The sequence below is a fragment of the Bombina bombina genome, unplaced genomic scaffold, assembly GCF_027579735.1.
Source record: "Bombina bombina isolate aBomBom1 unplaced genomic scaffold, aBomBom1.pri scaffold_2076, whole genome shotgun sequence".
Classification (NCBI taxonomy): domain Eukaryota; kingdom Metazoa; phylum Chordata; class Amphibia; order Anura; family Bombinatoridae; genus Bombina; species Bombina bombina.
In genome coordinates, this window is record NW_026510743.1 from 1,630 (window position 1) to 27,804 (window position 26,175).

At 40.5% G+C, this 26,175-nt stretch overlaps 1 protein-coding gene across 2 annotated transcripts in view; it reads right to left on the reverse strand.

Annotated features, from left to right (window-relative positions):
- Positions 1-10,239: 10,239 nt before the first annotated feature.
- Positions 10,240-26,175, reverse strand: part of LOC128643353 (oocyte zinc finger protein XlCOF7.1) — a 29,257-nt gene continuing 13,321 nt past the window's right edge. For both annotated transcript variants that reach the window (XM_053696283.1, XM_053696284.1), the window contains exons 5-7: positions 21,937-22,050; positions 20,054-20,161; positions 10,240-11,336 (exon numbers count right to left, since the gene is read on the reverse strand). In XM_053696283.1, the coding sequence (XP_053552258.1) occupies positions 10,642-11,336; positions 20,054-20,161; positions 21,937-22,050 (917 nt within the window). In that variant the 3' untranslated portion in view covers positions 10,240-10,641. The remainder of the gene's footprint in view (positions 11,337-20,053; positions 20,162-21,936; positions 22,051-26,175) is intronic.

Genomic DNA, 26,175 nt, shown 5'->3' on the forward strand with positions numbered 1-26,175 from the left:
ATCCTCTCTGGGTATGAATATAAGAAAGCCAATATAAAGAGTGCTTAATCCTCTCTGGGTATGAATATAAGAAAGCCAATATAAAGAGTGCTTAATCCTCTCTGGGTATGAATATAAGAAAGCCAATATAAAGAGTGCTTAATCCTCTCTGGGTATGAATATAAGAAAGCCAATATAAAGAGTGCTTAATCCTCTCTGGGTATGAATATAAGAAAGCCAATATAAAGAGTGCTTAATCCTCTCTGGGTATGAATATAAGAAAGCCAATATAAAGAGTGCTTAATCCTCTCGGGGTATGAATATAAGAAAGCCAATATAAAGAGTGTTTAATCCTCTCTGGGTATGAATATAAGAAAGCCAAATGACTGTCATAAAAATAGACGTTTATTTGAAGCTTAAAGTTAAAAAGTGGTACAGGAAATACAGGTATGGTTGCACTTTATTAATGACCCATGTAACACGCTGATACAAACCCCTATTTAAAAGGGCAAAAGGACAAGTGTGTGCCCTAACGTAATCAGAGTGTACACATATGTTAACAATATAAATGATTACCATACAACAATTTACTATGTCCTAGTGTGTTACTCATCCTTTGGAACATTTAACTTAAACATATATCACTATTTAATAGTACTGCTGCAAAGTTAATCTGTATACAAACATAATATAATTAATATCCGTTAGCAGGAATATTCTGAACATCATAATAATTTCAATTTCAAAAACAAACATAAATCTCATTCATTGTTTTTGTACTTATATATTATATTATATATTCACTGCTTTAGCCAGTTTGTAACATTTTGAAATTAAATGTAGCAGATAATGTATTGTTACCAAATCAGATAGCTATATCATTCCAAAATAAGACAAGAGTAATGTTTCCTTTAGAAAAAAACATCTATATTCAGTCTTCAAATAAAGACTGTGCCCCTATATACATATGCCCCTAACACAAGGCATTGGGCAGAAAATTCAACATATCACATATAGCCATAGTGTAATAAACTGTTTTCTTGTCTGGGAAGTGAAGACAAATATTTTACAGAAATTTGTTGTTATTATTATTCTACATAATAGCTGCAGGTATACACACAACTTGATATATTTAGCAATTCTGTTCCAGTATATTATATAAATGTTGTTATTGCTGCAATTGTACAATTTGCACTTTATAAAGTTATTAAAGAGAAATGTACAAATGTACAGCTCTAAGCAGATTGTATCTCATTACAACGTGTATTTCTTATGGTTGTTATTATGTCTGTTTGCTATCAACACAGTCTCTCCTAGCCAAAGGATAATTACTGCTTGGTAAGGGAACCGTGTTTATCTATGCACAGTTCAGACCTTATAGTACACTCACATTGAGCCTTGCAGTATTCCCGGCAACCTGAGCATAGACACTGTGCGACAATAATAATTTATATGTTTTTATTCGTTATGTAACAAAAGTTGCTTACCAAAGTGTCGTTATGCTTCTCTTTGGTAAAGATACCTGAAACGATTCTTCTTCCGTGATTTGCTCTGTAAGTTTGTGTGATACCTCCGAGCTCCACCTCGTTGCGGAAGATGCCTACAGCCCCACACGGGCTCCTCTTGCTGGCGCTTCACTCGGCTGCGGTCCCGTGACCTGTCCGGAAGTGTCGTTCCCAGGCATAAAAGTAAACGGCAGATACAAACTCGTAGAAGAGGCATCCCAGCCTCCAATCAATTTGTAGTACTCAATAAGACGAAAACAGTCAGTATGGTCATCAAGCGGTGCAATTCATTTTGCTAAGTAAACAGCAACACATCATACGTGATACAGCAGGTCAGGTAAACATCCTACGCATTTCATGCCGACAGCCACTTCGTCAGGGATAGTAAATACACTCCTCCTCTACTTTATACTCTGGTAACAATTCACAATTACATTCAGGTGCATAAGTAATATTATGTTAAAGTGATACATAGACTAGTTTTGTTCGGAACATAGGTACGCTCATTGGACTGCGCTATAGTGCTCAACACTAATGAAACAAAGCTTGCGTGAAAAACACAAAAACCACTGTAGGTAAATAAGTAAGAAGTTTAACAGGAAGTTAGGAATATTAGTGATAATAGTGATAATTTCGCACCATATTGCGGCATGGTTTATTTTACCCATTCAACATTTTCCGTATATGTACATATAGCCGTATAATATAAATTATCTGTTAAGTAAACATATACACGGGGTCAAATAATCCTTATTACAGCAATAAGATGCAACACATATTTGATTATAGTAAAACTAAACAGTAATAAAAAAATTGCAGTCTTAAAAAATAAACAGCCCATGTTTCAAAAAAAAAAAAAGCATAAATGTGAACAAATCAGAAAGGCTAGAAAATGACATATACGTAACTTGAAGGACAGAAATGCTCTAATTATACTAACAGGACTTGGAGAATATTTAAGATAAAACAATTTACTATCTAGGTAAGCGTACATTTGCAGATAGGTATGGATACATTGAATAGGATGTATATGGCAACAATATATTATACACTGAGCTCTTCTTTTTTCTGTCGGACGTTGACTCTCAGGAACTTTGATACCACACTTTTAATTAGGTTGTAACCGGCCGGTGCAACCGTTTTTGGATCATTTCCTTTGTTAAACACAGGAGAAAAAGAAACACTGTTCCACCATTTTTCTCTTTGGATTATATGATTATATGTTTTAAAGTTACCTCATAACCATTGAGGTTTTTTATTGTAAGTTTGAATTTGGCTGTATGTGTAAAATAAAAGCAATATTACACTATGTCCTGTCATTTTCTCTCCTTTGCATGATATCGAGTAACCTGCTGCGGTGAATATCTGAACACAAATTCTTTGCCTTCTTTTGGGGACGACTGCCATATCTAAGTTGGGTGGATACCGGTCTGAGGATAATAGGGGCGGAGCTTGACATAAAAAAACGGAACCTTCAAAAGATCAACACCATCCTTTGAGTATCATCCTGACCGTGTCTTACACTAACCTCATAGGATTGAGGGTGTGTCTTGTAAGTAGTACATATGAGCCCTAGTGGATAAACATCGCCTTGAAATCCCTGAACTGTTAAAGACTTTATATCATATCTTATAAACTATGATTATGATGATGATTATTGCTGTTACATTTGTAATTTAGGACTATTTCCATCTCTCCAGTTTTAGAGATTAGAGTGGTTATTCCTAAAACCGTCATCAGTATTATTTTGTAATTTTTATTTGATCTGACAACTTTGTTTGTAATTATATATTAATCATACATTGTTTTTGAGGGGGCACACCAACTGGCGCAGTATCCCTTCCAGTACTCTTCCTCATACTTTTATATATATATATATATAAATAAATAATTTGGTCAGGTAACAATTTAACCCCTTAGTGACCAGAGCACTTTTCCATTTTCTGTCCGTTTGGGACCAAGGCTATTTTTACATTTCTGCGGTGTTTGTGTTTATCTGAAATTTTCCTCTTACTCATTTACTGTACCCACACATATTATATACTGTTTTTCTCGCCATTAAATGGACTTTCTAAAAATACCATTATTTTCATCATATCCTATCATTTACTATAAAAAAAATTATAAAATATGAGGAAAAATGGAAAAAAACACACTTTTTCTAACTTTGAACCCCAAAATCTGTTACATATCTACAACCACCAAAAAACACCCATGCTAAATAGTTTCTAAATTTTGTCCTGAGTTTAGAAATACCCAATGTTTACATCTTCTTTGCTTTTTTTGTAACTTATAGGGCCATAAATACAAGTAGCACTTTGCTATTTCCAAACCATTTTTTTTTTTCAAAATTAGCGAGTTACATTGGAACACTGATATCTTTCAGGAATCCCTGAATATCCCTTGACATGTATATATATATTTTTTTAGAAGACATCCCAAAGTATTGATCTAGGCCCATTTTGGTATATTTCATGCCACCATTTCACCGCCAAATGCGATCAAATACAAAAAATCGTTCACTTTTTCACAAACTTTCAGTTTCTCACTGAAATTATTTACAAACTGCTTGTGCAATTATGGCATAAATGGTTGTAAATTCTTCTCTGGGATCCCCTTTGTTCAGAAATAGCAGACATATATGGCTTTGGCATTGCTTTTTGGTAATTATAAGGCCGCTAAATGCCACTGCGCACCACACGTGTATTATGCCCAGCAGTGAAGGGGTTAATTAGGGAGCATGTAAGGAGCTTTTTGGGGTATTTTTAGCTTTAGTGTAGTGTAGTAGACAACCCCAAGTATTGATCTAGGCCCATTTTGGTATATTTCATGCCACCATTTCACCGCCAAATGCGATCAAATTAAAAATAACATTACATTTTTCACAATTTTAGGTTTCTCACTGAAATCATTTACAAACAGCTTGTGCAATTATGGCACGAATGGTTGTAAATGCTTCTCTGGGATCCCCTTTGTTCAGAAATAGCAGACATATATGACTTTGGCGTTGCTTTTTGGTAATTAGAATGCTGCTAAATGGCGCTGCGCATCACACGTGTATTATGGCTAGCAGTGAAGGGGTTAATTAGGTAGCTTGTATGGAGCTTGCAGGGTTAATTTTAGCTTTAGTGTAGAGATCAGCCTCCCACCTGAAACATCAGACCCCCTGATCCCTCCCAAACAGCTCTCTTCCATCCCCTACCCCACAAATGTCCCCGCCATCTTAAGTACTGGCAGAAACTCTGCCAGTACTAAAATAAAAGGAAAATTTGGGCTTTTTTGTGCATTTTTTTAAGCATATTTACATATGCTTCTGTGTAGGATCCCCCTTAGCCCCCAACCTCACTGATCCCCCACCCAACAGCTCTCTAACCCTCCCCCTCTGACTTAATGTGCGCCATCTTGGGTACTGGCAGCTGTCTGCCAGTACCCATTTTAGTGAAAATGTTTTTTTATAAAAAAAAAATGTCCCTTTTCTGTAGTGTAGCTTCCCCCCCACCCCTTCCAGATCGCTTAGATGCTTTTAAAAAAAAAATGTTTATTTAATTTTTTATTACACTTTACTCCTAACTTTTTTTCTGTAGTGTAGCGGTTCCCACCCGCTCCCGCCCCGTGCACGCGCCCGCCCGCCACCCCCCGTGCGCGCCCCCGAAAGCTCCGCCCCCGATCCCGCCCCCCTCCACCTTACAGAGCTCACCGATGGCCGCCCACCCGCCTCCCAAGTCGGCTCCCACCCACCAACGATACCGGCCATCGATGTCCGGTGCAGAGAGGGCCACAGAGTGGCTCTCTCTGCATCGGATGGCCAGAAAGTGTTATTGCAGGATGCCTCGATGTCGAGGCATCACTGCAATAACCGGAAAGCAGCTGGAAGCGAGCAGGATCGCTTCCAGCTGCTTTCCAGACTGAGGACGTGCAGGGTACGTCCTTGGTCGTTAACTGACATTTTTTAGAGGACGTACCCTGCACGTCCTCGGTCGTTAAGGGGTTAAAGGAACATTAAACCAATTTTAATTTTTTTTGGGGGGGGGGGGGGGGGGGTTGCGCAGTAGCCGGTGAAGCCACCTCCCTGAAATTTGTTTTTGTTTTTGCAGGTTGGGATGTCTGTTATATATATATATATATATAACAGACATCCCAACCTGCAAAAACAAATTTCAGGGAGGTGGCTTCACCGGCTACTGCGCAACCCCCCCCCCCCCCCAAAAAAAAAAAAAAAAATTAAAACTGGTTTAATGTTCCTTTAAATTGTTACCTGACCAAATTATTTATTTATATGTATAGATGTAGAATTAATTCTACAACTAATATTGTAGTATTTTCTTGGTCTTTATTATTTCATATTACAAATGTAAAGTCTTTCATGCCCTTTTAAGATGTAGTGGAGCCATGTTCCTTGGGGGCGTGGTCTGGGCAGTCTAGGGTGAGGATTGCCAGCTGTCCACTACAAAAATACTGGACAAGTTCTAGGTGACTGGGCGAGATGGTAGATGGGGGTGACACAATTAACCCACCCAAATGCTTCCACTTTTGATCAAACCATGTGTATTTTTCACAACTGAGCAATCATGTTACCCCATGGCTGCCAGTAACATACAAATAAATTGACTCATGACACATCACTAAGTTCTTTCTGCTCAAGACATAGGAATCCTTTTACATTTAACCACAAATATACTTTGTATTTTTGTGAAGATTTTACTGTACAGCTGCTAAAATACTGGACTGTCCAGTTGAAATCTGAACACCTGACAATAGCTAAACTTTTTATATATTTTTATAGACTGACTTGGGAGAGTTGGGATGACCAATCTTTCATGGGAGCAGGGTGTGTTGTGTTTCAGTGAGTTATTTAACAATTTATAAAGGACTAGTCCTAAAGCCCGTTCACACGGCCCATTTTTTGCAGTACAGCGGTCCCACCCCTTGCTCTCTATCTCCCCCTCTCTTTTGCGCTCACTCCCCCTCTCTTTTGCACTCTCTCTCGCTCCACCTCTCTTTTGCTCTCTCTCTCCCTCCTCTCTTTTGCTCTCTCTCTCCCCCCTCTCTTTTGCTCTCTCTCCCCCCTCTCTTTTGCGCTCTCTCCCCCTCTCTTTTGCACTCTCTCCCCTCTCTTTTGCGCTCTCTCTCGCTCCACCTCTCTTTTGCTCTCTCTCTCCCCGCTCTCTTTTCCTCCCTCATTACCCCAGTCATTCTGCCAAGAGAACAAGGAAAAGTAGAAGAAACATTAGGGTATAAATGGTGCCAGAAGAATAAAATAAATAATAGGGGACCACCCATAGACAAGAAAAAAATGGGCGAGGGCCATGGACCTAAGAAAGGGAGAGTCCACGGCTTCATTCCTTACTGTTGGGAAAACTATACCCAAGCTCCAGAGGACACTGAATGAATAACAGGAGGGAACAAAAATGAAGAGGCGGAACCCTATTCTGAGGGCACCACAGCCTGCAAAACTTTTCTCCCGAAAGCTGCTTCAGCCGAAGCAAAAACATCAAACTTGTAAAATTTCGAAAAAGTATGTAAGTAAGACCAGGTCTTACAAATCTAACCCATAGAGGCCTCGTTCTTAAAGGTCCAAGTGGAAGCCACTGCTCTAGCGGAATGAGCCGTTATCCTTTCAGGAGGATGATGTCCTGCTGTCTCGTAAGCTAAGCGGATGACACTCCTTAACCAAAAAGATAGGTAAGTTGAAGTAGCCTTCTGCCCCTTACGCTTCCCTGAATAGACAACAAACAAAGAAGAAGATTGTCTAAACTCCTTAGTAGCCTGAAGATGAACTTAAAGGCGCGAACCACATCCAAATTGTGAAGTAAGCGTTCCTTCGATGAAGAAGGATTAGGACATAAGGAAGGAACCACAATCTCCTGATTGATGTTGCGATCTGACACAACCTTAAGAAGACAACCTAATTTAGTACGTAAAACTCCCTTATCTGCATGAAAAATCAGATAAGGGGGCTCACATTGCAAAGCAGAGATCTCAGAAACTCTGCGCTCAGAGGCAATAGCCAATAAAAAGAGAACCTTCCAAGATAATTTAATGTCAACGGAATGCAAAGGCTCAAACGGAACCTGTTGCAAAACCCGAAAAACAAGATTTAGGCTCCAAGGAGGAGCCCCAGATCTAAACACAGGTCTTATCCTAATTAGAGCCTTAACAAAGGACTGCACGTCTGGAAGATCAGCCAGTCTCTTGTGCAATAAAACGGACAGGGCCAAAATCTGTCCCCTCAGGGAACTAGCAGAAAGGCCCTTCTCCAGCCCATCCTGGAGAAAAGATAAGATCCTGGCAACCTTAAAGGGATAGTAAACCCAAAAAATATTTTTAACTCAATCAAAACATATTTATATAATAAGTACATTTGTAATTGGTACCTTTGTACAATTTTGTTTACATTCCTTTTAATTTCAATCTAAAAATGAATACTGCGCCAAACCCATTTTCTGTTCATTTTATGGGCATATTACGATGTTCTACCTAGGTAGAAACATCATGGCCGCCCGCATGCGCATTAAAACAAAGATATTGGCAACGCATGCGCAGACTCGCCCTCCTGTCTCCTGCAGCGAATTGAGCAGTCTACTAACAGGAGGCAGTAGCAAAAATTCTTGCAAGCAGGCACAGGCTAATCAGGATACTAGAGGGGCATCTGGACCGATTTTGTAAAGGCATCAACTCAGGGAGTGAAAAATATACATCTTTCCATGATTGCTGCTTGAAGGGGCAGCGTCACAAAGAAAACTGAGGAGGAGACATTTTAGGAGAGCACCGTTCATGCAATTCTTCCCTGCCTATGACAAAGTGCATCTGTGTTTTAGACTTTGAATACAGCGGTGAGTATGAGAGCTCTGTTTATTTAAGCTGTCGGGCTTATCTCCTCCCTCCCTCTTGCTGTGTTTGCATTCATGTGGAACCGGAGCCCTCACAGTCACAAATCAAGCAAAGACAGCAAGAAGAAGGGGGAAGATGAGCCCGACAGCGTAAAATAAACTTTTTACTCACTGCTGTATTTACCGTCTGCTCTCCTTAGTGCAGGGCTGAAGTGGGACAGAAGTAGCTGTGAAGTCTCGCACAGCTCCCAGCTAACGTTTGTTCACTCTGCTCCAGACCACTTTCTTTTGGTAAACTTGCAGCCTGGAGCGTGGTTTATATTGTTCCCTGTCTCCTCTGTTTCCACTGTGAAGCTGCCCCTCCAAGCACAATGTTTTTTACTTTGCTGTGTGCTTGCTTTAACACTAAATGAAATATTAAAATTAAGAGGCCCAGCAGCGTCACCATTGGATGGGGGGCGGATGCTAGATTTACATGAGCCATGCCTCATTTTATGGGCAGTCCTTACTGCTCATTTCATGATCATTTAATCTTTAAAATTAAGATACGTGAAAGCTTCATTTAAAAAAAAAAAACAGTTTTATTTGATTACATTTATAGTAGTCTTTATATTAACATATTTTAATAGGTTCAAATGATAATACATTTCTAACCCTTTAACTCTGTGCCAGGAAAAACCACGCTCTTCACACCAGAATAAGTAGGTCCTCCACACCTTGTGGTAGATACACTGAGTAACTGGTTTTGAGCTTGAATAAGAGTATCAATGACACTTCTCAGAGAAACCTCTCTTGGTGAAACCTGTTTGTTCCAGCCAAAAACACAGTCTATCAGTCCAGGAAAAAAATCACACAAAGCAGCATGTAAATAATTAATACACTGATTAATTAACCCCAACTGTTAAAATAAAAAACCTTCAGAGGATATTAACCCTGGATCCAATCAAGGTATAAAGGAGCCACACTGTGACCCTGTTATAGCGTTTTATGTGTAAAAATTGAAACAATCTTACCTCCAGGATCCATGCTGTGGAACAGAACACATCCTCTCAAGTGTGACAGTCTTATAGCAGCACTCCTGACATGGACTTGAGTGAGAGAAAGCAGGCAATGAAATTCGTCAACACTGATTGCTTAGGAGCTGTTAGCAGTAGTCCTGGATGGTTTCACAGAAAAACATTCCCTGCATTTCCAGACTCTAACTTTCATCAATACTCTCACTAAGAGGTTGACATGACTACTTAAAGTCCAGTCCTATCTCAAAGGGCAGATACCCTCTTTCAGGACTCTCTGAATCTTCTGACACTTCTCTGCCATCTCCTAACGTGACGAAAGGCAAAGAATGACTGGGGTAATGAGGAAGTGGGAGGGATATTTAAGCCTTTGGCTGGAGTGTCTTTGTCTCCTCCTGGTGGCCAGGTGTTGTATTTCCCAACAGTAAGGAATAAAGCCGTGGACTCTCCCTATCTTAGGAAGGGAAAATGGTGTAATGACAAAGGGTTTACTGCCCCTTCAAAGTTAAGGCACTTTTTCCCCCCAAAAGATATGAAATGCAGATTTTTCCCATATTCCTTAGTGTCTGCCTGTTCTGATTAGTTCCTCTTCCTGTCATTCCCATTCCGTCTCTCATGTCAGGTGCTTAAAAGACAACTGCAGTCACTTGGAATTACTGCAGCTTGCTAGTAGAGGGCAAACTTCTACATACTTTCGGCATATAAGATGCAGGGGGGGGGCATTTTTCATCTCAGTTTTTTAGTATTTTAAAATATTTTATGAATTACTGGATGGGGTTTTCCCCTGTTTTTGTTACCCCAGTTCACTCTGTATAGAAATCACAGAACTTTTTTTTTTTTAAAGGGACACAAAAGTTTAATGTTTCATGATTTAGATAAAGCAGTAATTAAAAAAATTAAAACTTTCAAATATTACGAAAACATGCACTTTTTATTTTCACACTTTCTTTGGCTCCATTTGCTACTGAGCTTGTACAAAAGTGCAGAGTATATATGTGTATGCGTTTTGTGATTGGCTGATGGTTGTCACATGATACAGGGGGGGATTGGATTCACTTTGAAATGTGCCAGGAAATGTTCTACTGCTCATTTCAAATTCAAAGTAAGTGCTGTTGCATTGTCTTTTTATTATGCATTTGCTGGTTATTAAATTTGACTGTATTTAGTGGTCCTATAAAATGGAATTGCATTCTAGAATACCAGACATAAAATAGGGGTGGTAAAAAGACTTCTATATGATTTATAATATACTTATTATTATTTAGTGAATATATTTTTACAATTGATGTCAGTTCCATTTCTAAATCATGCAATTTAGGATTCAAACCAATTTGGATTTTCTGGAAGATTCCAGTTCTGAACGTTTATAGACGATTGATCCGAAAAAGAATGTTGTGAAGTTGTCTGAAGAGGACGGAGATCAAGAGGTCCAGGTTCAAGTCCGCTTGAGGGATTTGTGTGAGTTTTTTGATGTTTACGAAGAAGAGATTTTCGATTAAAACATTTTGTGCATTCAGTACAAGCGAATGGTTTTTCTCCTGTGTGAGTGCTATTATGTTGAACTAGATGCGACTTTCGGCTGAAACGTTTTCCGCATTCAAAACATGCAAATGGTTTTTCCCCAGTATGAATCCTTTGATGTATAACAAGATGTGACTTCTGACTGAAGCATTTGCCACATACGTAACATGAAAATGGTTTCTCTCCTGTATGAACCCTTTGGTGTGTTACAAGATATGATTTCTGGCTAAAACATTTACCACAAACGTCACAAGCAAACTGTTTATCTGCTATACGCATTCTCTGGTGTAGGTCGAAATATTCTTCACTTAAATTGGTGTCATCAGCCATACTTTGCATTTGTGTCATGAGCTCTGTGTTTATCATATTTCGTCTAACGTAGTTTGTCGTCTGAAAGTTGTGGGGAACGCTCGGGTCATCCATCATAGAATGCATTGAATGAAGAGGGAAGTGATGTCTCTCGGTGGTATCCCAGCTCATAGGCCCATCTGTTTTAAAAAGATACATAATTGCTTAAAGAAATGTAAGACCTTTAAAGGGACATTATACACTAGATTTTTCTTTGCATAAATATTTTTTAGATTATTTATATAGCCCTTACAGGTTTTTTTTTTTTTTTTAAATGTATAGTTTTGCTTATTTTTATATAACATTGTGCTGATTTTCAGACTTCTAACCAAGCCCTAAAGTTTTAGAAGTTAACTGTTGTTTACCAACTCCAGCTTGCTCCTGTTTGTGTAAAGGGTCTTTTCATATGGGGGGGGGGGTTCTGCTGTTTTTGCTTTCCAGCCCCTTTCACTGGGTTGGGACACTAACCTCTTGGGAGCTTCTAAGTAAGTTTTTAAAAGGTTTTATACTGGATTTTTGTATCAGTATCTGTACATATTATTATTTATTGGTGTGTCTATTATATGCAGCTATATGAAAATGAGCGTATACTGTCCCTTTAAAGTGACGGTAAAGTTTCCAATTTGTTAAAATCGAATCCAGAATGGAAGCTTTATTTTAGGTGGACCTTAATTCATCCATTCTAATGAAGATGCACTATAACTTTTTAATAAAGTAATGAAAATTTAATACCCCGGACACTTTAAAAGTATTTTTTTTTTGTGAGCAAACGGTTTTCACTGGCTAGAGTGCCGATTGAAAAAGTGAAAACTGTTCGCTCACAAAAAAAATAAAATAACAGAATTTATGTTTACCTGATAAATTACTTTCTCCAACGGTGTGTCCGGTCCACGGCGTCATCCTTACTTGTGGGATATTCTCTTCCCCAACAGGAAATGGCAAAGAGCCCAGCAAAGCTGGTCACATGATCCCTCCTAGGCTCCGCCTACCCCAGTCATTCGACCGACGTTAAGGAGGAATATTTGCATAGGAGAAACCATATGGTACCGTGGTGACTGTAGTTAAAGAAAATAAATTATCAGACCTGATTAAAAAAACCAGGGCGGGCCGTGGACCGGACACACCGTTGGAGAAAGTAATTTATCAGGTAAACATAAATTCTGTTTTCTCCAACATAGGTGTGTCCGGTCCACGGCGTCATCCTTACTTGTGGGAACCAATACCAAAGCTTTAGGACACGGATGAAGGGAGGGAGCAAATCAGGTCACCTAAATGGAAGGCACCACGGCTTGCAAAACCTTTCTCCCAAAAATAGCCTCAGAAGAAGCAAAAGTATCAAACTTGTAAAATTTGGTAAAAGTGTGCAGTGAAGACCAAGTCGCTGCCCTACATATCTGATCAACAGAAGCCTCGTTCTTGAAGGCCCATGTGGAAGCCACAGCCCTAGTGGAATGAGCTGTGATTCTTTCGGGAGGCTGCCGTCCGGCAGTCTCGTAAGCCAATCTGATGATGCTTTTAATCCAAAAAGAGAGAGAGGTAGAAGTTGCTTTTTGACCTCTCCTTTTACCGGAATAAACAACAAACAAGGAAGATGTTTGTCTAAAATCCTTTGTAGCATCTAAATAGAATTTTAGAGCGCGAACAACATCCAAATTGTGCAACAAACGTTCCTTCTTTGAAACTGGTTTCGGACACAGAGAAGGTACGATAATCTCCTGGTTAATGTTTTTGTTAGAAACAACTTTTGGAAGAAAGCCAGGTTTAGTACGTAAAACCACCTTATCTACGTGGAACACCAGATAAGGAGGAGAACACTGCAGAGCAGATAATTCTGAAACTCTTCTGGCAGAAGAAATTGCAACTAAAAACAAAACTTTCCAAGATAATAACTTAATATCAACGGAATGCAAGGGTTCAAACGGAACCCCCTGAAGAACTGAAAGAACTAAATTGAGACTCCAAGGAGGAGTCAAAGGTTTGTAAACAGGCTTAATTCTAACCAGAGCCTGAACAAAAGCTTGAACATCTGGCACAGCAGCCAGTTTTTTGTGAAGTAACACCGACAAGGCAGAAATCTGTCCCTTCAGGGAACTTGCAGATAATCCTTTTTCCAATCCTTCTTGAAGGAAGGATAGAATCCTAGGAATCTTAACCTTGTCCCAAGGGAATCCTTTAGATTCACACCAACAGATATATTTTTTCCAAATTTTGTGGTAAATCTTTCTAGTTACAGGCTTTCTGGCCTGAACAAGAGTATCGATAACAGAATCTGAGAACCCTCGCTTCGATAAAATCAAGCGTTCAATCTCCAAGCAGTCAGCTGGAGTGAAACCAGATTCGGATGTTCGAACGGACCCTGAACAAGAAGGTCTCGTCTCAAAGGTAGCTTCCAAGGTGGAGCCGATGACATATTCACCAGATCTGCATACCAAGTCCTGCCTGGCCACGCAGGAGCTATCAAGATCACCGACGCCCTCTCCTGATTGATCCTGGCTACCAGCCTGGGGATGAGAGGAAACGGCGGGAACACATAAGCTAGTTTGAAGGTCCAAGGTGCTACTAGTGCATCCACTAGAGCCGCCTTGGGATCCCTGGATCTGGACCCGTAGCAAGGAACTTTGAAGTTCTGACGAGAGGCCATCAGATCCATGTCTGGAATGCCCCACAGCTGAGTGACTTGGGCAAAGATTTCCGGATGGAGTTCCCACTCCCCCGGATGCAATGTCTGACGACTCAGAAAATCCGCTTCCCAATTTTCCACTCCTGGGATGTGGATAGCAGACAGGTGGCAGGAGTGAGACTCCGCCCATAGAATGATTTTGGTCACTTCTTCCATCGCTAGGGAACTCCTTGTTCCCCCCTGATGGTTGATGTACGCAACAGTTGTCATGTTGTCTGATTGAAACCGTATGAACTTGGCCCTCGCTAGCTGAGGCCAAGCCTTGAGAGCATTGAATATCGCTCTCAGTTCCAGAATATTTATCGGTAGAAGAGATTCTTCCCGAGACCAAAGACCCTGAGCTTTCAGGGATCCCCAGACCGCGCCCCAGCCCATCAGACTGGCGTCGGTCGTGACAATGACCCACTCTGGTCTGCGGAATGTCATCCCTTGTGACAGGTTGTCCAGGGACAGCCACCAACGGAGTGAGTCTCTGGTCCTCTGATTTACTTGTATCTTCGGAGACAAGTCTGTATAGTCCCCATTCCACTGACTGAGCATGCACAGTTGTAATGGTCTTAGATGAATGCGCGCAAAAGGAACTATGTCCATTGCCGCTACCATCAACCCGATCACTTCCATGCACTGAGCTATGGAAGGAAGAGGAACGGAATGAAGTATCCGACAAGAGTCTAGAAGTTTTGTTTTTCTGGCCTCTGTCAGAAAAATCCTCATTTCTAAGGAGTCTATTATTGTTCCCAAGAAGGGAACCCTTGTTGACGGGGATAGAGAACTCTTTTCCACGTTCACTTTCCATCCGTGAGATCTGAGAAAGGCCAGGACAATGTCCGTGTGAGCCTTTGCTTGAGGAAGGGACGACGCTTGAATCAGAATGTCGTCCAAGTAAGGTACTACAGCAATGCCCCTTGGTCTTAGCACAGCTAGAAGGGACCCTAGTACCTTTGTGAAAATCCTTGGAGCAGTGGCTAATCCGAAAGGAAGCGCCACGAACTGGTAATGTTTGTCCAGGAATGCGAACCTTAGGAACCGATGATGTTCCTTGTGGATAGGAATATGTAGATACGCATCCTTTAAATCCACCGTGGTCATGAATTGACCTTCCTGGATGGAAGGAAGAATAGTTCGAATGGTTTCCATCTTGAACGATGGAACCTTGAGAAACTTGTTTAAGATCTTGAGATCTAAGATTGGTCTGAACGTTCCCTCTTTTTTGGGAACTATGAACAGATTGGAGTAGAACCCCATCCCTTGTTCTCTTAATGGAACAGGATGAATCACTCCCATTTTTAACAGGTCTTCTACACAATGTAAGAATGCCTGTCTTTTTATGTGGTCTGAAGACAACTGAGACCTGTGGAACCTCCCCCTTGGGGGAAGTCCCTTGAATTCCAGAAGATAACCTTGGGAGACTATTTCTAGCGCCCAAGGATCCAGAACATCTCTTGCCCAAGCCTGAGCGAAGAGAGAGAGTCTGCCCCCCACCACATCCGGTCCCGGATCGGGGGCCAACATTTCATGCTGTCTTGGTAGCAGTGGCAGGTTTCTTGGCCTGCTTTCCCTTGTTCCAGCCTTGCATTGGTCTCCAAGCTGGCTTGGCTTGAGAAGTATTACCCTCTTGCTTAGAGGACGTAGCACCTTGGGCTGGTCCGTTTCTACGAAAGGGACGAAAATTAGGTTTATTTTTTGCCTTGAAAGGCCGATCCTGAGGAAGGGCGTGGCCCTTACCCCCAGTGATATCAGAGATAATCTCTTTCAAGTCAGGGCCAAACAGCGTTTTCCCCTTGAAAGGAATGTTAAGTAGCTTGTTCTTGGAAGACGCATCAGCCGACCAAGATTTCAACCAAAGCGCTCTGCGCGCCACAATAGCAAACCCAGAATTCTTAGCCGCTAACCTAGCCAATTGCAAAGTGGCGTCTAGGGTGAAAGAATTAGCCAATTTGAGAGCATTGATTCTGTCCATAATCTCCTCAAAAGGAGGAGAATCACTATCGACCGCCTTTATCAGATCATCGAACCAGAAACATGCGGCTGTAGCGACAGGGACAATGCATGAAATTGGTTGTAGAAGGTAACCTTGCTGAACAAACATCTTTTTAAGCAAACCTTCTAATTTTTTATCCATAGGATCTTTGAAAGCACAACTATCCTCTATGGGTATAGTGGTGCGTTTGTTTAAAGTGGAAACCGCTCCCTCGACCTTGGGGACTGTCTGCCATAAGTCCTTTCTGGGGTCGACCATAGGAAACAATTTTTTAAATATGGGGGGAGGGACGAAAGGAATACCGGGCCTTTCCCATTCTTTATTAACAATGTCCGCCACCCGCTTGGGTATAGGAAAAGCTTCTGGGAGCCCCGGCACCTCTAGGAACTTGTCCATTTTACATAGTTTCTCTGGAATGACCAACTTGTCACAATCATCCAGAGTGGATAATACCTCCTTAAGCAGAATGCGGAGATGTTCCAACTTAAATTTAAATGCAATCACATCAGGTTCAGCCTGTTGAGAAATGTTCCCTGAATCAGTAATTTCTCCCTCAGACAAAACCTCCCTGGCCCCATCAGACTGGGTTAGGGGCCCTTCAGAAATATTATTATCAGCGTCGTCATGCTCTTCAGTATCTAAAACAGAGCAGCCGCGCTTACGCTGATAAGTGTTCATTTTGGCTAAAATGTTTTTGACAGAATTATCCATTACAGCCGTTAATTGTTGCATAGTAAGGAGTATTGGCGCGCTAGATGTACTAGGGGCCTCCTGAGTGGGCAAGACTCGTGTAGACGAAGGAGGGAATGATGCAGTACCATGCTTACTCCCCTCACTTGAGGAATCATCTTGGGCATCATTGTCATTATCACATAAATCACATTTATTTAAATGAATAGGAATTCTGGCTTCCCCACATTCAGAACACAGTCTATCTGGTAGTTCAGACATGTTAAACAGGCATAAACTTGATAACAAAGTACAAAAAACGTTTTAAAATAAAACCGTTACTGTCACTTTAAATTTTAAACTGAACACACTTTATTACTGCAATTGCGAAAAAACATGAAGGAATTGTTCAAAATTCACCAAATTTTCACCACAGTGTCTTAAAGCCTTAAAAGTATTGCACACCAAATTTGGAAGCTTTAACCCTTAAAATAACGGAACCGGAGCCGTTTTGAACTTTAACCCCTTTACAGTCCCTGGTATCTGCTTTGCTGAGACCCAACCAAGCCCAAAGGGGAATACGATACCAAATGACGCCTTCAGAAAGTCTTTTCTAAGTATCAGAGCTCCTCTCACATGCGACTGCATGCCATGCCTCTCAAAAACAAGTGCGCAACACCGGCGCGAAAATGAGGCTCTGCCTATGATTAGGGAAAGCCCCTAAAGAATAAGGTGTCTAAAACAGTGCCTGCCGATATTATTATATCAAAATACCCAGATAAAATGATTCCTCAAGGCTAAATATGTGTTAATAATGAATCGATTTAGCCCAGAAAAAGTCTACAGTCTTAATAAGCCCTTGTGAAGCCCTTATTTACGATCGTAATAAACATGGCTTACCGGATCCCATAGGGAAAATGACAGCTTCCAGCATTACATCGTCTTGTTAGAATGTGTCATACCTCAAGCAGCAAGAGACTGCTCACTGTTCCCCAACTGAAGTTAATTGCTCTCAACAGTCCTGTGTGGAACAGCCATGGATTTTAGTGACGGTTGCTAAAATCATTTTCCTCATACAAACAGAAATCTTCATCTCTTTTCTGTTTCTGAGTAAATAGTGCATACCAGCACTATTTCAAAATAACAAACTCTTGATTGAATAATAAAAACTACAGTTAAACACTAAAAAAACTCTAAGCCATCTCCGTGGAGATGTTGCCTGTACAACGGCAAAGAGAATGACTGGGGTAGGCGGAGCCTAGGAGGGATCATGTGACCAGCTTTGCTGGGCTCTTTGCCATTTCCTGTTGGGGAAGAGAATATCCCACAAGTAAGGATGACGCCGTGGACCGGACACACCTATGTTGGAGAAATTAAAATTATATTAAAAAGTAATTTATAGTGCATCTTTATTAGAATGGATGAATTATAGTCCACCTAAAATACTGTTTCCATTCTGGATCTGATTACATGAATTGGTCACTTTACCATCACTTAATACGATTGTAAGCATTGACTGAACAACTAAATTAAACAATGTGAAACTTCTCAATAGTATTAGTTTTCTCATATAGGCTACAATAATGTGGAACCAGATCAACCAGATTTTCTTCATATGGTATTTAGTGAATTCCTAGTGCTAGGAATCTTCCTAAATTCAATAGTCTTAGGGAGCCAACCACTAGAAGATAACTTAAGTTTTTCCCACAGTAATTTTAAGAAACAAACAAAAGATGTTTTTATGGTAACAGTAATAATCACCTCACTACATTCATCTACATGTTCTGATATAAAAAATAAGAGTTCGGGTTAAAACTAATCATATACCAGTGTCTTCATATAAGTTAGAGCACAGTCTTCCTTCCCGATTTCTCAGAGCTGTAATGAACATATGATTTGGTGGGGCTATTTTGCATTTAAATTTATGGGGTATAAGTGTCGCTCTAGGTTAGGTATCAAGAGGTTCCCGCAATGAGAATGTCCATTTAGTGATGATGTCATAATGAGATGGCATTTGTTCACTAACGATTCAATGCACAACCTCGCAAAAAGGATGAAGAGCTAGTGACAAAGCGATGTCATTGAACAGAAGTTCTTATACATATATTGGCAAAACATTAGTAAAAGTTATCACTATTTTAGTGATTTTAATTTTCTACAGCCAGTGGGGCTTGTATCCTGTCAGCAATGATGCATTTGAGTCCTTACCGGATGATTCAAGCACCTGAAACTCTCTGAGAAAGTGCCGTGTTTAAAATGCTGGTGCACTCTTGAAACAGCTATAGCTTTTACTAAAAGCATAATTGCTTATACATGTATACCCATGTGCATTCCAATTTTAGCTAAAATGTCCCTTTAGGATTAATTTTAAATTGTGCGTGTGTCTTTAAGAAGAGTGGAAAAAGAACAGTCAGAAATATGAGGATGCAAAGACTAGCGATAGTGAGGCAGTGACCAATTTGTTGTACAGAAAAGAATATACATAAGAGGACGTCATAAACATACAGGAGAACCCTTTATGGGTCAAATAAACTCAATGGGAGTAAAGAAACGAAGGGACAGATAAATTGCCATACAGATAGTGATGAACACAGACATGACAAAACAGAGGGTCACTCAGACTATGATAACAGAAGTTTATTGTGGAGAGAAGTAGGAAGAAAATGATCAATAAAGAATATGTAGACAGCGATATGTGGACATAAGTCTATGGACAGTGATAAGGGATTTGGTTTGTTTTTGTAAATATACTCAATGACAGCTGAGAGGGTTAGTGACAGATGAGAAGAGGGCACAGATGAGAGGATAATTAAATCTGACGGTCATATAGTTGTCTACTGAAATTAAATTTTGCTCTGGAAAATGATTAGGAAGTATATAATGTGTAAACTTTTACAATGTTGATGTAGACCTCAACGGTAGTTGGCTCTGGACTTTTACTCGTTAAGAGGCACACGGTCTCATATATCAATTCTGGACTTTTTTTTAATTGAATCAATCCAATATTTGGGAGGAAAGTTCAACTGCTCAAGAGGCACAAGTGAGCTTAAATAGACAACACTGTAAGACATTACCATTACCCACAACAATGTTATGAAGCACCAAGGTTCTCAACTGACATTGTGAGTATATGATGTTCGAAATGCCTAACTCATGAGTTTCCTAATTATCATAAAGAAATACAACCTCCATTAGCTTTGTGTCTTACATTGATAAATATCTTTACAAAATGATAGGCTTGATAAAGTAGCCAGGTGGGGACACTTTTACTTTCTAATATTATAACGTTCTGCTATACGAAGCACAAGTTAATTGCAAAATTTAACATTTTTAAATGATAATTTGGGTAATAAACAACAAAAACAATTAAGTATTAGCTAATTTTAGATTAAAACGGGCATACATTTTAGCTGGGTGGTCAGTGAGATTATCCAGGTGTTGCGCCCATTAAAAAGGTCCCGGGTTTGGTTCAACAACATATGTGCAACACTCAATCATTTATGACAACCATTTTGTTTTACTTTTACCTCCGCACATCTCAGGTTGGGCTTCCATCTGCTGAAAATTATTTTCATCTCTTTCATCATCTTCTTCCTCACTAATTGATACAATTTCTAGATTTTCATCCTGGAGGTCTGGTAAATTCAACATCAGGTTTAATGTTAATGTTTTTTTATTCCAAATACACAAAGTCATCAACTAGAACGGAGCTGCCCCTTTCTCCAATTCCCTATAGAATCCCGTCATTTCAGGTGACTCTTCTGAAAGCGTCATCTACTCTTCCTCACTTTCCCATAGCTCTTCTCCTTATAAATTAAAGGGATATGAAATCCGAACATTTTCTTTTGTGATTCACACAGAACATACAATTTAAAAAAGTTTCCAATTTAGTGTGATATTGTGTGTTGTAGAAATACCTAGCTAGGTGTCTGGAGTATTTGCATGGCAGGGAATAGTGCTGCCATCTAGTGCACTTGCAAATGGATAACATTCTTGCAAAACTGCTGCCATATAGTGATCCAGACATGTGCACGCTCCAAAACATTACTGTTTTTCAACAAAGGATACCAGGAGAACGAAGAAAATTTGATAATAGACGTAAATGAGAAAGTGGTTTAAAACTGCTGCTCTATCTGACTTTTGAGTTTCATGTCCCTTTAACACCTTATATATAGAATTGTTTTAAACCCATGAGTGAAGACCAGCAACAGTAACCACATCAATCTCTCGGTCTTCTCTCTCCTTGTCTTAGCTTCACTTTCCCATCATCTCTCTCTATTTGATCCTATTCTCCAACTTTATTATTCTTCCCACTTCTCTCTCCTTCATTTCATTCTCTATCTTTCTCACCTCTAACCCTATATTCTCTCCTCCGTTCTTCCTCTTTTTTTCCTTCCCAAACGCTCTCTTTTCACCCCTCTCTTTCTTTTACCACTGCACCACTTAGGTATTGTTTTCTAACAAGGACCCTTCAGAGCAGATTAGACACCTAATTATAGAGCAACTGATGAACAAGTCACTGAAATACTATCAGGGCTTGACAAATCTCGGAGTCAGGAAACCGTGGCTCCTAGGGGTTTACTTCTGGCCCACAACTTCTTGGATTATTCTACAAAAACCCTTGTCTAGCTTCTACAAAAGTGCATTGATGGCTCCCCAGTCTTCTTATTTGTTCTTACATTGGAAATTATTTTTGTGAACCCCTAGATAATATTACGCAAGCAGTTAAACTTAAAGGGACATGGCAATTTAACTTTCACACTTAGACACAGTTTTTTATTATTAAAATTTGCCTCATTCTCATAGTACCCTACGTTGAAACGTAGCTCCTTTCCTCAATAGCATACTGAGGTAGGCTCAGGAGCGAACAGGTATCTTAAGCATTAGATGTATACATTTTTTGTAACCTTTAGAAGTAAACAAAATGGTGCACACAGAAACTGTTTATATAAAATATTAAATAACAAAAACAGACATATCCTTGTGTTATATATTACATTTATGTATAATATTTTTTGTTATTTCATATACACGGTTTCTTTTTATATCATATTTTTTAATTATTATTAAAAACATTGTTGTAACACTGTGTGAATCAAACGTAATTTATTTCTTATTGTGAATTTGAAGGTAAAAAAATGTTTGTCATTCCTCACCATATAACAATTATAGGGACACACGAGTGCAAAAATCAGATGCTCTTATGTGTTATAAACAATAGTGCAATATTAAACTCTACTAAGGTGTTAAATACATAAATAAAGTCAGATTGAGAGCAGCAAAGCTCTACTGGGAGTTAGCTGAGAATATCTGTTGAATCATTTTCAGCTGGTTGAATGAAAACGCTCAGCTAGTGCCCCCAACTGAATGATAAATACCACTCTATGCTACACCCACCTGCATCACTCACCTGCACTGGGATTCGACTGAATCTCCACTTGCTGAATATCCTTTTCATCCGTCTCATCTTCTTCTTCACTTATTGATATAATATCTAGATTTTCCTCTAGAAGACTCGGTAATTCTAAAAAAAAAGATGACTCCGTTTGGTTTCACGCAATATGATATATTTTAACCTAATACATAATAATGGTCATGGATTTGCAGCGGTGCAACCCTGCTTGGTTCTCAGCATACTAGAAACAATTCCTAACGCGTTTTGGAGCCTTCTCAATAGCTGGGTTAATGGGCAGACCGCCTACCACTTTACTTAATTTTTCCCCCCATTACAATTCAAGGAGGCAGCACAGCCAATCAGATTCTCTTTTAAGGTCTACAATTCTTGAAGTTGTAATTTTTTACTAAAACATTATAGATGAGCTAATCTGCGCCGCAATGGCACCAATGCGGCATCTTGATGAACAGAGCCCGTAGTATCTTGTAATTTGCCAGCATGTACCTGTCTTAGTAAATACGGAGAATTGCATCGCGCCTCTAAACAGCACTGACTTTGTTTCTTAAAAAAGTAAAATAAAATTCACTAATTCTTCCACAATCTGAAGTAGCCAATTGTGTATGCTGTCTATAACTCACCGACACTGTGGTCTGACTGTTGTGTATGTTGTCTATAACTCATCGGCACTGTGGTCTGACTGTTGTGTATGTTGTCTATAACTCATCGGCACTGTGGTCTGACTGTTGTGTATGTTGTCTATAACTCATCGGCACTGTGGTCTGACTGTTGTGTATGTTGTTTATAAGTCACCGGCACTGTGGTCTGACTGTTGTGTATGTTGTCTATAAGTCACCGGCACTGTGGTCTGACTGTTGTGTATGTTGTTTATAAGTCACCGGCACTATGGTCTGACTGTTGTGTATGTTGTCTATAAGTCACCGGCACTGTGGTCTGACTGTTGTGTATGTTGTCTATAAGTCACCGGCACTGTGGTCTGACTGTTGTGTATGTTGTTTATAACTCACCGGCACTGTGGTCTGACTGTTGTGTATGTTGTCTATAACTCACCAGCATTGTGGTCTGACTGTTGTGTATGTTGTCTATAAGTCACCGGCACTGTGGTCTGACTGTTGTGTATGTTGTCTATAACTCATTGGCACTGTGGTCTGACTGTTGTGTATGTTGTCTATAACTCACCAGCATTGTGGTCTGACTGTTGTGTATGTTGTCTATAACTCACCGGCACTGTGGTCTGACTGTTGTGTATGTTGTCTATAACCACCGGCACTGTGGTCTGACTGTTGTGTATGTTGTCTATAAGTCACCGGCACTGTGGTCTGACTGTTGTGTATGTTGTTTATAAGTCACCGGCACTGTGGTCTGACTGTTGTGTATGTTGTCTATAAGTCACCGGCACTGTAGTCTGACTGTTGTGTATGTTGTCTATAACTCACCGGTACTGTAGTCTGACTGTTGTGTATGTTGTCTATAACTCATCAGCACTGTGGTCTGACTGTTGTGTATGTTGTCTATAACTCACCGGCACTGTGGTCTGACTGTTGTGTATGTTGTCTATAACTCACCGGCACTGTGGTCTGACTGTTGTGTATGTTGTCTATAACCACCGGCACTGTGGTCTGACTGTTGTGTATGTTGTCTATAAGTCACCGGCACTGTGGTCTGACTGTTGTGTATGTTGTTTATAAGTCACCGGCACTGTGGTCTGACTGTTGTGTATGTTGTCTATAAGTCATCGGCACTGTGGTCTGACTGTTGTGTATGTTGTCTATAATTCACCGGCACTGTAGTCTGACTGTTGTGTATGTTGTCTATAAGTCACCGGCACTGTGGTCTGACTGTTGTGTATGTTGTCTATAACTCACCGGCACTGTGGTCTGACTGTTGTGTATGTTGTCTATAACCACCGGCACTGTGGTCTGACTGTTGTGTATGTTGTCTATAAGTCACCGGCACTGTGGTCTGACTGTTGTGTATGTTGTCTATAAGTCACCGGCACTGTAGTCTGACTGTTGTGTATGTTGTCTATAACTCACCGGCACTGTGGTCTGACTGTTGTGCATGTTGTCTATAACTCATCAGCACTGTGGTCTGACTGTTGTGTATGTTGTCTATAACTCATCAGCACTGTGGTCTGACTGTTGTGTATGTTGTCTATAACTCATCAGCACTGTGGTCTGACTGTTGTGTATGTTGTCTATAACTCACCGGCACTGTGGTCTGACTGTTGTGCATGTTGTCTATAACTCATCGGCACTGTGGTCTGACTGTTGTGTATGTTGTCTATAACTCATCAGCACTGTGGTCTGACTGTTGTGTATGTTGTTTATAACTCACCGGCACTGTGGTCTGACTGTTGTGTATGTTGTCTATAAGTCACTGGCACTGTGGTCTGACTGTTGTGTATGTTGTCTATAACTCACCGGCACTGTGGTCTGACTGTTGTGTATGTTGTCTATAACTCATCAGCACTGTGGTCTGACTGTTGTGTATGTTGTCTATAACTCATCAGCACTGTGGTCTGACTGTTGTGTATGTTGTTTATAACTCACCGGCACTGTAGTCTGACTGTTGTGTATGTTGTCTATAACTCATCAGCACTGTGGTCTGACTGTTGTGTATGTTGTCTATAAGTCACCGGCACTGTGGTCTGACTGTTGTGTATGTTGTCTATAACTCATCAGCACTGTGGTCTGACTGTTGTGTATGTTGTCTATAACTCATCAGCACTGTGGTCTGACTGTTGTGTATGTTGTCCATAACTCATCAGCACTGTGGTCTGACTGTTGTGTATGTTGTCTATAACTCATAAGCACTGTGGTCTGACTGTTGTGTATGTTGTCTATAACTCACCGGCACTGTGGTCTGACTGTTGTGTATGTTGTCTATAAGTCACCGGCACTGTAGTCTGACTGTTGTGTATGTTGTCTATAACTCATCAGCACTGTGGTCTGACTGTTGTGTATGTTGTCTATAACTCATCAGCACTGTGGTCTGACTGTTGTGTATGTTGTCTATAACTCATCAGCACTATGGTCTGACTGTTGTGTATGTTGTCTATAACTAATCAGCACTGTGGTCTGACTGTTGTGTATGTTGTCTATAACTCATCAGCACTGTAGCCTGACTGTTGTGTATGTTGTCTATAACTCACCGGCACTGTAGTCTGACTGTTGTGTATGTTGTCTATAACTCACCGGCACTGTGGTCTGACTGTTGTGTATGTTGTCTATAACTCACTGGCACTGTGGTCTGACTGTTGTGTATGTTGTCTATAACTCACCGGCACTGTGGTCTGACTGTTGTGTATGTTGTCTATAACTCATCAGCACTGTGGTCTGACTGTTGTGTATGCTGTCTATAACTCATCAGCACTGTGGTCTGACTGTTGTGTATGTTGTCTATAACTCACCGGCACTGTGGTCTGACTGTTGTGTATGCTGTGTATGAACCTGTATGGGAAATACAGAATACATGTTGTGCAGCTGTCTAAAGGTTCTAGGCCTCTGGAGCAATTTGGTTACGTTCCTGATCCCCTTTGGAGGTCCGCTGTGTCGAGTTCCCTTCGACTCTATTGGTTCCCCTGCTGGGTTTACTCTGACGCTGCTTGCTGAGTGACGTTTGCCTAGCGTACCGAGCTTACGCCTGTCTGACGGGCGACTTTTGGTTCCGTCCTGCCTGTCTGGGTACACGTTTGTACCGCCGCTCTTGTGAGTAACACTCTGTGTGGGGGGTCCGCTGCTCATGTGTGTCCCTTTGCTGCCTAAAACGATACTTGTCCCATGAGGCGCCTCTTCCATCTGTCATCCACAGGTTCCCACTATAACTCATCAGCACTGTGGTCTGACTGTTGTGTATGTTGTCTATAACTCATTGGCACTGTGGTCTGACTGTTGTGTATGTTGTCTATAACTCACCGGCACTGTAGTTTGACTGTTGTGTATGTTGTCTATAAGTCACCGGCACTGTGGTCTGACTGTTGTGTATGCTGTCTATAACTCATCAGCACTGTGGTCTGACTGTTGTGTATGTTGTCTATAACTCATCAGCACTGTGGTCTGACTGTTGTGTATGTTGTTTATAACTCACCGGCACTGTGGTCTGACTGTTGTGTATGTTGTCTATAACTCACCGGCACTGTGGTCTGACTGTTGTGTATGCTGTCTATAACTCATCAGCACTGTGGTCTGACTGTTGTGTATGCTGTCTATAACTCACCGACACTGTGGTCTGACT